The sequence below is a fragment of the Pieris brassicae genome, chromosome 3, assembly GCF_905147105.1.
Source record: "Pieris brassicae chromosome 3, ilPieBrab1.1, whole genome shotgun sequence".
Lineage (NCBI taxonomy): Eukaryota > Metazoa > Arthropoda > Insecta > Lepidoptera > Pieridae > Pieris > Pieris brassicae.
In genome coordinates this window covers 6,249,213-6,262,369 of record NC_059667.1, presented here as the reverse complement: position 1 = coordinate 6,262,369, position 13,157 = coordinate 6,249,213, and the positions used below count along the sequence as shown (strand labels likewise).

General features: G+C 30.8%; 2 protein-coding genes across 2 annotated transcripts; both read right to left on the bottom strand.

Annotated features, from left to right (window-relative positions):
* Nucleotides 1–40: 40 nt before the first annotated feature.
* Nucleotides 41–8,001, bottom strand: LOC123707178 (1-acyl-sn-glycerol-3-phosphate acyltransferase alpha-like). Its single transcript, XM_045657018.1, has 5 exons — nucleotides 7,803–8,001; nucleotides 7,191–7,324; nucleotides 6,889–7,070; nucleotides 4,829–4,997; nucleotides 41–4,119 (listed from the first exon to the last, which is right to left on the bottom strand). Exons 1-5 carry the CDS (start codon nucleotides 7,991–7,993, stop codon nucleotides 3,947–3,949), a joined length of 849 nt encoding a protein of 282 aa, XP_045512974.1. The 5' UTR covers nucleotides 7,994–8,001; the 3' UTR covers nucleotides 41–3,946.
* An 882-nt stretch (nucleotides 8,002–8,883) lies between these two features.
* On the bottom strand, nucleotides 8,884–12,430 carry LOC123707179 (1-acyl-sn-glycerol-3-phosphate acyltransferase beta-like). The gene is made up of 5 exons (XM_045657020.1): nucleotides 12,176–12,430; nucleotides 10,191–10,324; nucleotides 9,689–9,867; nucleotides 9,309–9,477; nucleotides 8,884–9,084 (listed from the first exon to the last, which is right to left on the bottom strand). Exons 1-5 carry the CDS (start codon nucleotides 12,361–12,363, stop codon nucleotides 8,912–8,914), a joined length of 843 nt encoding a protein of 280 aa, XP_045512976.1. The 5' UTR covers nucleotides 12,364–12,430; the 3' UTR covers nucleotides 8,884–8,911.
* Between the last annotated feature and the right edge of the window lie 727 nt (nucleotides 12,431–13,157).

Sequence of the window (13,157 nt, the reverse complement as noted above, 5' to 3'; positions counted from 1 at the left end):
TAATACAACCTTGTCTTAATATAACTTTATTTTGGTTACATAGTCAAATAATACAAAAATAGTGTTTGGCAACAAAAATTATATTGCTTGTGTAGTATGGTTCCTAAGATTTACGTTTTTACATGAATTTTGTTGGAAATGACAGGATTTAAAATTTTTGTATAGGAGGATGGATCATAGTGCTCGCCAAGTGTAAATAATGTCCAATCACGGGGCTGTGGTAGTTTACGTCCCACCAGCCTCGCAAATCTTCCGTCGCGACGGACCGGAAATCAGGTCTAAATATCGAAAGCGTATTTAATTTCAGCGGTATTAGACAGTGATGCGAATATTAGAGCCTAACAAAAAGGTTATTCAAAAATCTTATAGCGCTGAAATAGAGAAAACTAACATTTTTCATATTTTACGATACACTTTTTAAACCTAATGAGTAAAGCTTAGTACTTATATATAATTTTGTATATATACAAAAAGTTGATTGCGTAATTATTTTTATTTACCATTGTAACAATTGATCACATAAAAACGCAAACCTCAGACCATACTTGAAACACAGGTATATCACAAATTACAATACTTTCTAATTAAAAACACAAATGTTACAATAAGGGACAATATGTGCTAAAGCGTAGTTTTTTATATCTAGAGTAAACTATGCCACAGATAGCAATAAAATGACGAAAAAGATTTTTCATACGATTACAACACTATGGCTAAGATAATACATATGGCGTGTAACACATTGTGTGTTTAGTAAAATAAAAGCCGAAGAAATGTTTCATACATTCTAATAACAGATCTTTCAGTTATAAAAAAATTCATATTTTTTTGTCTAAATATTGTAAAATAGATCTTCAATATAATGTCACAAAATTCAGTAGAAACAAATTATAAAAGTTAATAATTTATATAATTTTATACTAAAAATTATCATCAAATATATTTTCAATAAAAATATATCTCAGATATAAGTTCCACTAAATACAGAAAAGTTGGATATAAAAAATACAGTAACATGAATGTATCAAAAATTACTTGAAATATTCCTACGTCAATCAGATAGACTAGTATAATCACAAACACACATTAATCTTAATACCAGTTTATACATTTGTTATACCTTGGCTAGTTCTTGTCAACTCACGTGTCGGAACAATTTCAATTAATTAAAATCAAAAGTGGCCAGTATTTTTTCGACAGGATGTCTACTAAATCATTCAGTTCGCTCGTGAAATAGATCTGTGCGATCGATTGAAATCATGATGTCTCAGAGCATCCACCTCACCTCCTCTTTGAGCCGTTCAGGTCTAACGAATTTTGGCCTTAGACTTAAAATGACATCCTTATAAGATCCAAATAGTCAGAAAAAATACTGCCAGAAGATGTTGGAGATTTATTCAGAGGAAATGGGATGGAGAATGTTTATTTTAGTGATGAGTCACACTTTCACCTTGAAGGGTACGTCAATCGTCAAAATTGCCATAACTGGTCATCAAGCAATCCAAAACAGAAACATCAGAAAGCATTACACAGTCGAAAAGTTACTGTATAGTGTGCAATAGACAAGCGAGCGGTATACTGATGTCAGGTGTAGGGTTTCAGTAAGATGGGGCTACCCACACAGCTAGGGTCTTCATGGACACAGTAAAAGCGTTGTTTCCGGGAAAAATCATAAGCAGATCCCCGGGTTATCTTAAAGCAAGAGTTTATGATCTCTCTCTCGAATCTCTTCGAATTTTGAACAGTTTAAGACTAAAATAACGACAGAAGAGCCATATCAGTTTACGTTCTGGGTCTCTGCAAATTCGCTAGTCCGATTTAAATGGTGCATTCACCGAAATGGTATACATCTTGATGGTGCAATATTCCGTACATAAAATCCGCACTAATACCTTATAATCTACTGCAATTATAATATTAAAACATACAATTTGTTTTCTTTTACAAATATTTAAGGTTTAAAATCGGCACTGAGACACCCTATATTATCTGTTGTATGAATTAAATTAATTCTTTCCGTTTACGCTGTACCGACATTCGAATAATTCACCTCGTAACTGTCGAAAGGCCTGTGCTCTTCCTCTGTTACTTCCAACAGTGGATGCGATACTGATCCAGAAGATTTGTATGCAAACTGATGTCGGAACATCGCGCTGAACAAAAACTCATTCTTGAGATTGAGATCGCTACTGGAAGTAACATAGTGTAGTAACATTGTTAATGTGAAATAAAATTAAAATACAATTGATTAAAAAGTAATATACAATTGGGTCACTAATTAAGTTCAGACTATTGAGAAACCAAATTACTCATTGTCGACCCATTTACAATGAATTCATTCAACTCACGCGCACTCGTACGAAGGTAAGAGTAAAATGTAAGCTTAAATTAACTAATGATTGGTATTCTGTAGAAATACAAGGAGTTTCGTATTCTACATTCGTCTCACAATTTATGGCATCTTTACGCGTGTAGTTTGCTGGGAATTGACTGCCTCTTGCTGCAATGGTTATTATTCTAAACGTAATACAAAATATAACTAAACTTAGTAAATTAATTAATACTAAAGGATCTTGACTGGTTTTCTTATTTATTAGTAGTAAAAAATTAGCAAAAATTTTAAGTAAGTTCGTAGGTTCATTGTAGAGCGCATTTCTAAAAAGTCTCATATTTCATGAACATTTACGATCTATTTGACTGTCGATAAAACTAATTTCTATATAAACTTGATTTATTTCATGTTATCTATTTTAAAACTCTTGAATGAAATACCTAAATGAGTAGGAACACGTTTTTTTCACGACCTTTGTAAGCAAACTTGATCATTATTTAGCGGAATTATTGAACATATTTTCTTTGTACATGCTGTCCCCGTCAAGATATTGTCAAATGGTTTTTGACAAGTAACCTGTGGTGTTGCCGCATTGCTTTCATAAATAAAAGTACGTATTTATAGTCGCCCATAACGTCAATTGGTAGATAAATATATTTTGAAGAACGGCACTGAAGACTACGATCAATAGGGCGATGGTATATGGTGAACTAACAATAAATCGTTACTAAGGAAACGTAGTCTTATAGTGACTCTGAGTATATTTAACCTAATTGTTCCTAAGCAAAAGCCTCAAATTGTGACTTTGATAATTTTAGGAGTATCTCAAAACTAATTTAAAATGAGCATGTTTTCTTATAAATCCAATTATTCGATTGGAATGACTTAGCCTTAGAAACTAAAGATACATAAATTATATATAGCCTTAAAATAAATGGCAACATTTAAAATTATGATTATTGCACAAGATTCATTGACTATTCCTGCGCTTAGTGAGATTTGTGGTTTAGGTTTCAGAAATGGCATAACTTGGATGAATGTATTGCAAACGGACTTGAGTCATTATTCTACAGACCGACAGTGCAGACAGATACAATTAATTTATTTTCTTAAGCAAATACAACGTATGACTAAAATGTATCTTTGATGAGACCTCCCTTTAAGCAAAAGTGGGAGTTGTTTCCTTAACTCTTAGCACAAGGTAAATTTAAAAAATAATAATTATATGACATCAAACTAACGAATTGTTACTGTACTATACGCTGTTTACCATAATGAATCTAGACCCACAGTATCTGTGGTATAAATAGAATGTTTACATTTTACTTCCAGTACGGGTTTCTCGTACATGTCTTATTACAGTTATTTTTGAGATTTTTATACCAGGGCTACTCTATAAAGCAAAAATGTATGCATCTAAAACGTTATAATTATGACGTAATCTTAAGACGAAAATTTTGATGTATTTATGTAGATGTCGCAAACATCGGACGACATGGACACAATATTGAAACCAGAATAGTTTTTGGAGTTACTGAGTAGCCCTGCTGACAGATTTGCTTTACCCAATTACACACGTAATTTGTTTCTTATTTATACGAGAATTTACATACTTCAGTCCTCAGTTTCTAAGGGATAGTTAGGCGGTAAGGCACTAATGACTTCCTTTGATAACTCCTTGTATGCAATTTCCATGATATTCCTGACTTTTGTTATTAATTTTGGTACATCTTCCATTGTTAGACCTTTTGTAGGCACTGGTTCTAGGCATTGAATTATGGCGTGACCTAAAAATATAGTGTTTTTATGAAGAAATAAGCAAAATGTAACCTCTTTCTTAGTCTTAATAACAACGGTAAGTACAGGAAAAAATCTTTAAGTATATTTAGTAATGCGATCATTAGAACTATACACATAATTTTGTTTAAATTACAGGTGTCACTGTACCGGACATTGCTGGCCTTTGAAGTGAGAACTTTTAATCAGATTTATAGTACTCAAAAGTTAATATAAAAAAGCCACAAAATTTTCCGCCTTTCATTATTCCATTAAAATATTTTTTGCTTATGCTCCTCCCAACCAGAAACTGTTTCGTCGAGATCAAACCAACAAGTACGCCGTGAACTGTTGGATAACATCAAGGGTTAGATATTGTGTTTTAGTGTTAGTATATACTAAGAATATTATTGCATATGAGACGGATATATTGAGTTGCTCACTGGCTGAATTCACAAGAATTGCATTATTCATAATTATGTAGTTAAAAAAAGTTTAGGTTAGGTTTTATCTATATTATGTTTTAAGTTTAACGTTTATATTAATAAGTTTTCAAGTATTAGTATTAAGTTAGTGTAAATATAGGAAATAATTACATAAATGAGTTTGACCCGTCAAATTCAATGCAAGTTTAAATTGTTAATTTTTCATGGACCCCAGATGAGGTAACACACGTAAGGACTACATATTAGTACATCAAAAACAAAACATAACTTTTACCTTTGTTGAAAATATTTTTCTTTCTGTTAATAAAGTAGTATGGTGATATGACAACTGGAATGATTGGGACCTGAGCTGCAACTGCTATATTGAAACCGCCTTTTTTAAATGGCAGTAACTTTGTAAAATCCTTGTTCCGGGTTCCTTCGGGAAATATCCATATTTTTGTCTGGAATTAATAAAAAATATATTTCGGTTGTTTAGAACGTGTATGACATATCAATCGTAATTACTACGATATATCGATGTATCTAAAGAAATAAATAGTCGAACGCAAAGTGCGTTTATGTATAGAATAACTTACTACGTGTAGAAATTACGTATTGTACTCTGGTAATAGAACTTGGCTGTTCAGTCAATGGACACTAGTCATATATATAATTATCACGATTTGATACATCATATGTACGGCGTTTGTCAAGCGTTACAATGCGTGTACGCTGGAGTTCCTAGTTTTATTTTCCGGCAAAACGTAACTGTTTCCGCTTGAAAGATATATAATATTTTTATATATCTTATGTTTATAATGAACCGATTAAGAGTTTTAACCTAGTAGCAGCAGCTGACTCTCTTCTCAACGTGTGCGTTGACGTCGAGTTTTCTTGCTCAAATGGTGAAAAAAAATGTATCGGTATATAGTCGAGATAAAAGGGCATTGCTACTCATTCCTGAAGTAGTTTCGATCATCGGCAGTGCACACGATGTGTTGTACGATGAAGGATAACATTGTTAGCAAACTGGCATGCCTCAAAAGCAATAATCGAAGACATCTGTCAGACAAAATACTGATTTATACTTGTCTATGGAACTAAAATGATCAAAGAAATGCAGTCTTAAGCCAAGAACCTATACAGAGTTGTAGCGCCACTGGATTAATATTATCACATAGCCAGGGAGCAAACCCACAACTCTTAGAGTTAAAAATCATCCATAAAGTAGGTTAGCGCTTCTCGTATTCATGGTATTGCTACATATTAGTTTGTACTTTTATTAATATAGAAAATAACATCTTATTTCGTTTGCTATTGAAGCAAATCATTGTTTGAATAATATATGTATTTATTGATTGTTACTTTATACCGTCAGTTCAAGGTGAGGTTACCTGCATTGAGTTTATTACTAATAAAAGGGCCTTTTACGTTGTATATTAAACAATTTTAGTCTTAGCAAGAAAACATATATAATTATGAAACTAATTCAGACTTATTATATACTTATAATTGTTATCAATAATATAGGAAAATATTGTTTTAGGAAATATTTTTCGATTAATTATGCCTTATGCCCTTAGTGGAACTGTTAACTTAAGAAAATAGTACAGATCGATTTTTGTATGTTAAATGGTGTATTGTATGAATAAAATTGGTGAAGAGCAGCACAAATTTGGAAAATCCATGCATAGCAGCTTTCAAAAACTGAGCTTATCGCCGAATACTCGTGAATGATTGCCACAGATCAAATGATTAATTTGGGTCAAATCATAGTTTATTGTCTAATTAGAGAGTAGGTGTGTGAACTGTCCTTAAATAAAATGGTCTTATTCCTATACATTACCTAATTTATGTCTGCTACGTGTGGGTAGCTACCAGTAATGCCATAAATTTATATAAAAAATAAATGTGTCTAATGACTATTAAGTACAGGAACTTTAGTTGATTTCAAATTCGTCCAATATGAATTGTCGCACTTTAATAATTTTATATATATATATTTTTTTATATTAAAACAGTTTAATGTTCCATATAACCCTGTTTTGCTATCAAAAGACCATGAATATTTATGTTATTCTCTACTTTGTCAACATAAGTCAGGAAATATTTTGATATTGTTATATATGCTAATAAAATTATTTCAAATTTTAAGAGTTAAAGCATGCAGTGGATTTTTTATTTTGACAAATGATGACTTAGTTCTTTGTTGTTATGTATCTCAGATAGTTTCAATTTAACATTTATTACTTCACCCCAGAGAGCATAGAATAGTTAAAAATCAGTATCAGTTAAACAGATTCCAATTGTAACAAGATCTTATTTCTTAGCAAATGAGGTTTTAGAAAGTACCTTATTTTTTATCATCACATCTGACGTAATCTTAAGTTGTTTGTATGCATCCTTGGTGCTATTTCTGTCAATGAATACAACTCCAGCTAAATATGCGGCAAGACCGAATGGCCAGATATAAAAGAGTTCTTTTCTTGCAATCGCTGCAACTTTTACTGCTACATGCCATACATTAAATAAGCCTGCAATAAACAGTAAAAAAAACTCTTATTAAGTAATTTTTATTAAACTATTAGTATTAGAGTGTGTATGATTAGTATTTGTATATAAAGTTAAAAATAAAAAGAATTTATTCACCATACCTAAAATGTCTAGAGAAGATTGATGATTTGATATGATAACTGCTCCCCTATCTTCAGCCAATATCCTGCCATTCCTTAAATGCCATTTAACCTCAATTAATTTGGTTACATGCTTAACGATTTGGGCTCCACATCTGTAATATTTTAATTTAAGATTTTTTATGATAAGAATAGGTAATTTGCCTAATTAAAATAGAATTATACTTGGAGTTAAAATAAAAAAACATAGAAAATGATTAAGTGGAATTATTTAATTTTGTACTATTAAACTTTAATTATTTACTACTTTATCCTATTTATCTGTTGGCAGACCATATAATCCAGTAGATTTAATTATTAGTTAGCTACTTTGCATTAAAAGGCAGAAGCAGTTTAAACCAAGCCCTAGTGAGGGACTTTATGCACTCTGCATTGTTTTAAATAAACTAAAAAGATATGTGTTTAAAGCAGGTATATATATTTAAAATTTTAATGGAGCAATGTATTACAAGTAAACCTTTGTTAGTCAATCAATTGATTGTTACTACTTAACAAATTCAATGTTAATTAGGTAAATGACTGAACAAGAATAATAGTAGCAGGGAAATATAACAAGTTGAGCAATATACTCACAGTGAGTTCTTCACGTTTCTTGGTCGAAATACAAAAAACGGTAAGGTAAATAATGCCACGAAAGAAGTCCAAATATAAAATACGAGAAATTTCGATTGAAATTTAATATTATTTGGTGTTTCCGAAAATAGTTTCTTGAGTATATAAGTAGCAAGCATTATAACAAATCCATAAATTATTTTGTCCCACATGTTTTATTTAAGTATTTTCATGAAACACTTGAAGTGTAGCAGAATTACAAAGAACGGAAAACTGTTGGGTTGTCAATTATTATTAAAAAAAATACTATCTACAATATTTTAAGATAATATGTATCACAGCTTGAAGACTTTCGTATCTCAAGACAGTATAATAAGCATTAGAGATTTTAATATTGTTTAAAATAATAATTGTGGTACACAGAATTTACTTTATTAAAATTATTTACAGATTTTTAAAAACACATTGCATGCACAAAATGTTTAGTTACTATTTTATTAGAAACGAAATTCACTTATAACTAACTTGTATTTAGATAAAATAATATTATTTACACCGGCAGTGCCCGGCGCGAACCATAAGCAATAAGCTTTAGTAAAAACTAAAAACAATAAACATTAAACAGATTAAAGAATTGAAATATATTTTTTAGTTGACAATTAACATTTGATTTACTCATATCGATAACGTGACGTTTTAGTTTATTTTATGTTGATTACTGACAGTTGACATTTGAGAACTTACAATCAATGGTGATAGATATAATATGCTAAAATCTAAATATATTTATTTTTGATGCATATTACCTTGCATTCATACCAAATAGAGACATATGGAGAGATGGAACAGCTTTTATACAAATAATTTATCTGTGGCTAAAAGGTATCACCGTGCATAATACAACAATCATGGATTCACAGAACCTACGGGAATGGATACAGAGTATATTACTGTTTTGTTTAAAGTTTATGGTAATATTAAATTAAGCATTGTTAATATTTACCTACCAAATTCTACAATAGTTTGTTTCTAACTTACTACGAACTAACTAACTTATATCATATTTTTGTTGATGTCTATGGCATATTAAGTTATTGACAAACATAGTAATAATAATAGCTATAATATCATTAGCCTACTAATGTATGTGTATAGTCATGAGGTAAAGCACTAAAAACTTCATTACTGAGATCCTTGTAAGTCTTTTCCATTATTTCATGGACCCTTTCCGTTAAAGTTGACACATCATCCATCGTCATTCCTTTCGTTGATATGGGTTCAAGGCATTGAATAACAACGTGACCTGAAATTTAACGAACGGCGTCACAGCTAATATATTAAGCATCCAATTAGTACCTGTAGAAAAGTAACATGAAGAAAATACTTTTCGTGGATGCAACCTCCGGTGTTTACTACTTAGCCACGACAGCTAACCATTTAATAAGTATTTCCAGTTTAACTCAATATGAAATTATAATAACATAAAATGATGTAATACTTTTTACCTGAGCATCAAATTAATATTACCTTTATTAAATATATATTTCTTTTTATTTATGAAGTAGTATGGAGAAAATACAACAGGTATGACGGGTTTTTGTGAAGCGATCGCCATAGAAAATGCACCCTTTTTAAAGGGTAAAAGTTTTGTGTAATCTTTGTTCCGGGTTCCTTCTGGGAACAGCCATATTTTTATCTAAAACAGAATACGTTTCTATGGAAATATCCCTTTGATATAAATACTCGTTAGAATAAAAAAAATATGTGTACGTAAATAAATAATCTAAAATGTAATTTTTAACATTCAACATAAAAAGAGAAGAAGTAATAAGCTTTATGTGTTAACAAATTCTTAAAAAGGAAATAATCTTGGATGTTTTGTTTGTTTGAATGTTTTAATAAAATACCTTCTTGTTCATTGCTTCTGCTGTAACATTTAATTGTTTATATGCCCCTTTTGTGTTTTTCCTATCTATAAATACAACACCTCCGAGGTAAGCTGCCAAACCAAATGGCCATACGTAGAAGATTTCTTTTTTTGCGATGGCCGTTAACTTATTTGCTATGTGCCAAATGTTGAAAAGCCCTGAAATTAATAAATAAATTCATACTCTGTATATTAAAAGCTGATGAACACACGCATAAAAATGTTAAGCCCACGCGGCACACTAGAACATGCGTGTAATGTGAAGAAGTTTTAACTATTCCTGTATAATGTTGTACATTTATTTCATTAAAAAAAATTATAAGCAAATCCCCGACAAATGTTTCTTGTAGTGCTAAGAAGTAAGAACTAACCCATACATTCCAGATACACAGAATTTACTTTAGATTAAACAAGAAGTCAGGATAATTGCTAATATATTTTGTTCTCGATAAGATGGAGGAATGTAATAAAGGTAAACCAACCTAATATGTCTAGAGATGATTGATGGTTCGAGACAATGATGGCTCCGCGATCTTCTGATAAAATATCTTCTCTCCGTAGCTCCCATTTCAGGCCGTACACCTTTGTTATATGTTTAAGAAAGCCAGCTCCGAGCCTATAATTACGTAGAATGAGACCATATTTTTTTTAAGATTTAGGAATAAGGTTGTAATCATTTGAATAATATTGCTACATTTAAAATAGCTTGTTTGTTGACCCATCCCGCATTGCGCTCGTGCTGAACGAGCTAAGTCGAGACTTAGCGCTAAGTATGTCTCCCATATGTCGACAGCAAACGGGTTTGCACGTAGAGGCTTGTATGTTTAATATACAATCGTGTATATAGTTCGGTTATTTATCATATAATTTACACAAAACTGTTAGGCTAAATGACAAAATGAAAGTATGTATTTGTTTTTATAAAAACATAGATATGCCTGTTAGCATATCTATGTTTCCGTGCTTTTCAATTCAAAATAGTTGATGCTTATGGTCTTGTAATAAGATTAAAATCAAATTCAAATGACCATTTTAATACAAGTAGGAATAATTGCTGCTAAATTAAATTAAAGCATTTAAATCAAAAGAATTTATATAAAAAACACCCGTCTCGTTTTGTAGTTTTTGTAATATAATATTTAGTAGATAAAAAAAATTAATAAGAGAGACATTAAGGCAATAACAGAGAAATTCGTAGTTTCATTTAGTAATTGATGTTAAAAAGCGATTTTTATTTGTACACATTGAATGTAGGTTAAATGAAATTAGATTGGAGTCCAATGAAGCAAGAAAGATTCCTCATTTTAAGAAACTATCTACTTATTAATGTTTGCATATACTGATATATGCAATACTTATTAATGTTTGACACATTGACAATGTGAACAAACATAAATATTAAAACAGTTTTATGAATCGTTTATTAAATAAAATAAAAGGAATTAAAATGTGTTATTATTTTAATATTAGCTAGATAACTATTCGATCGAGAAGTCGATGAACTATCTGGGAAGTGCGCTGTTCAGAGTTTTATCAAAATCGCCCACGATAAAGTAATTCTGACGAAAAATGATAAAATGATACGCCCACGCCTAAAATAAGTACTTGATATATCTAAAAAAAGATGAATTTACTTACTATTTTGAAATATTACGACGATATTGATTGTAAAGAAAAGTTATTGGTATAATATATTATATTAAACTTTTTACCTAACTGGAAACGTCTTGAAAGATGTGTTTGGGTATATATAAATAAAAATATATTAATTAAACCTTAGTTTATAGTTATTTTTACAGACACTGGTCTCCACAACAGGACAATCGTGCGTTATGAGTAACCAGACTCACCAACCAGACCCAGAGGTGCAAAAAAATAAATTTAGATACATTTGAGTGTGCGTAACATTAAGGGCCTATACGGTCACCAAACCGTTTCTTGAAGTATGGCGAATGGAAAAAATATATGGTGAAGTTAAGTAGTTTATGTATCCATTTTAAAAGATCGATACACGATTTAAATAACTTCGCTCGATAGAAAGAAAATCCAAACAAACCCAATTTTTGACTCTTTGAATTCATTTTATGACGGAAATGTATAAAGAAGATGATTTTGAAATTTACACCATATTTTTTAGCAAGCCAAGTAATCCATTTCAGAAAAAAAATTATACAATTACATTAATTTAATGTTTTACATGAGCAATTGTTATTACGGTCCGGCGCGCCTCAGTGCTCCAGCGTCCACCCCGAGACACTGACACAGCAATTCGTGCTGGGATAGGTCCTTAATGGGATAGGTGTATCCCAGTGTATGGGCGTGGTTGCGTGAACAATTAAAATATTATAAAATGGCTTCCGTGAACATACGTAAAATTACGTTATAAACTTATCAATACATATATTTTATTATTTAAAAAAATCCGAAAGACATTTTGTAATTTGATCAAATGTTTTTTTCTACTTACTTTGCATTCTTAACATTTTTTGGATCCAGAAGAAAATATGGCCAAATAATAGCAGCCAAAACACTTCCGGCGAAGTAAAATATAAAAAACTTAAAATAAAATTGAATTTTATTCGGCTTACTTTGCACTATTTTCTTAACTAAATAAGTAAAGACTACAAACATTAACCCCCACAGACTATACCACATCTTTTATCCGTTAAATTAATTTTACGTAATTTATTTAATTTTATTAATGACAAGGTGGCTACAGTACATACTGAAACTCTACTGACCGTAGGTATTGACTCTATTATCCTATCTCTTGTTATTATTAAATAGCGATCCGCAATCACATCATAGAAACGAATCAAAAATAGACCAATCAATTTTAATGGAGTTTCGGTCATACGGTGAGAGAATCACCATGCCTAAGATCCAAAATGTCGATGGCATGACAGGCACAAATGCCAATCACTTCTTGCCTACTAGAAAAAAAAAGAGTTGATCACGAAACAAATACAGAAATCTGTGGCCCTGACTTTGAAAAGTTGTAGCGCCACTCTTTCGTTCCACACTTACAATTGGAACTATGTTTATATCTCACAATGGAGTTTTAGTCCTCTGACCTATAAAACGTTCGTACTAAAATTACGAATATGTAATAAATTTTAAAAATCGTTTTTGAAGTGCAGAATAATAAAATTACCATGTATTTCTAAAATTTTATTCAATCTCAAAGCACTGCACAGAGTTGGACAGAATCCAAATCTGAATTTTTAATCCTCGTTTGGAACATTGTAAATAAATTATATTACTTCAGAAATAAGAAAATCTTGCCGCAGGTGCGTTGTCACAATGCTGCTATCAACCTATATAATATAATGGTATTGATATACTATGACTGGGTGTTTTATTCTTCGAAAACTAAACCGCTTCATAAACTGTAAATTGTAAGTATAAAACAGCGTCCAACTTTCATTTTTTTTTTTTAAAAATAACAA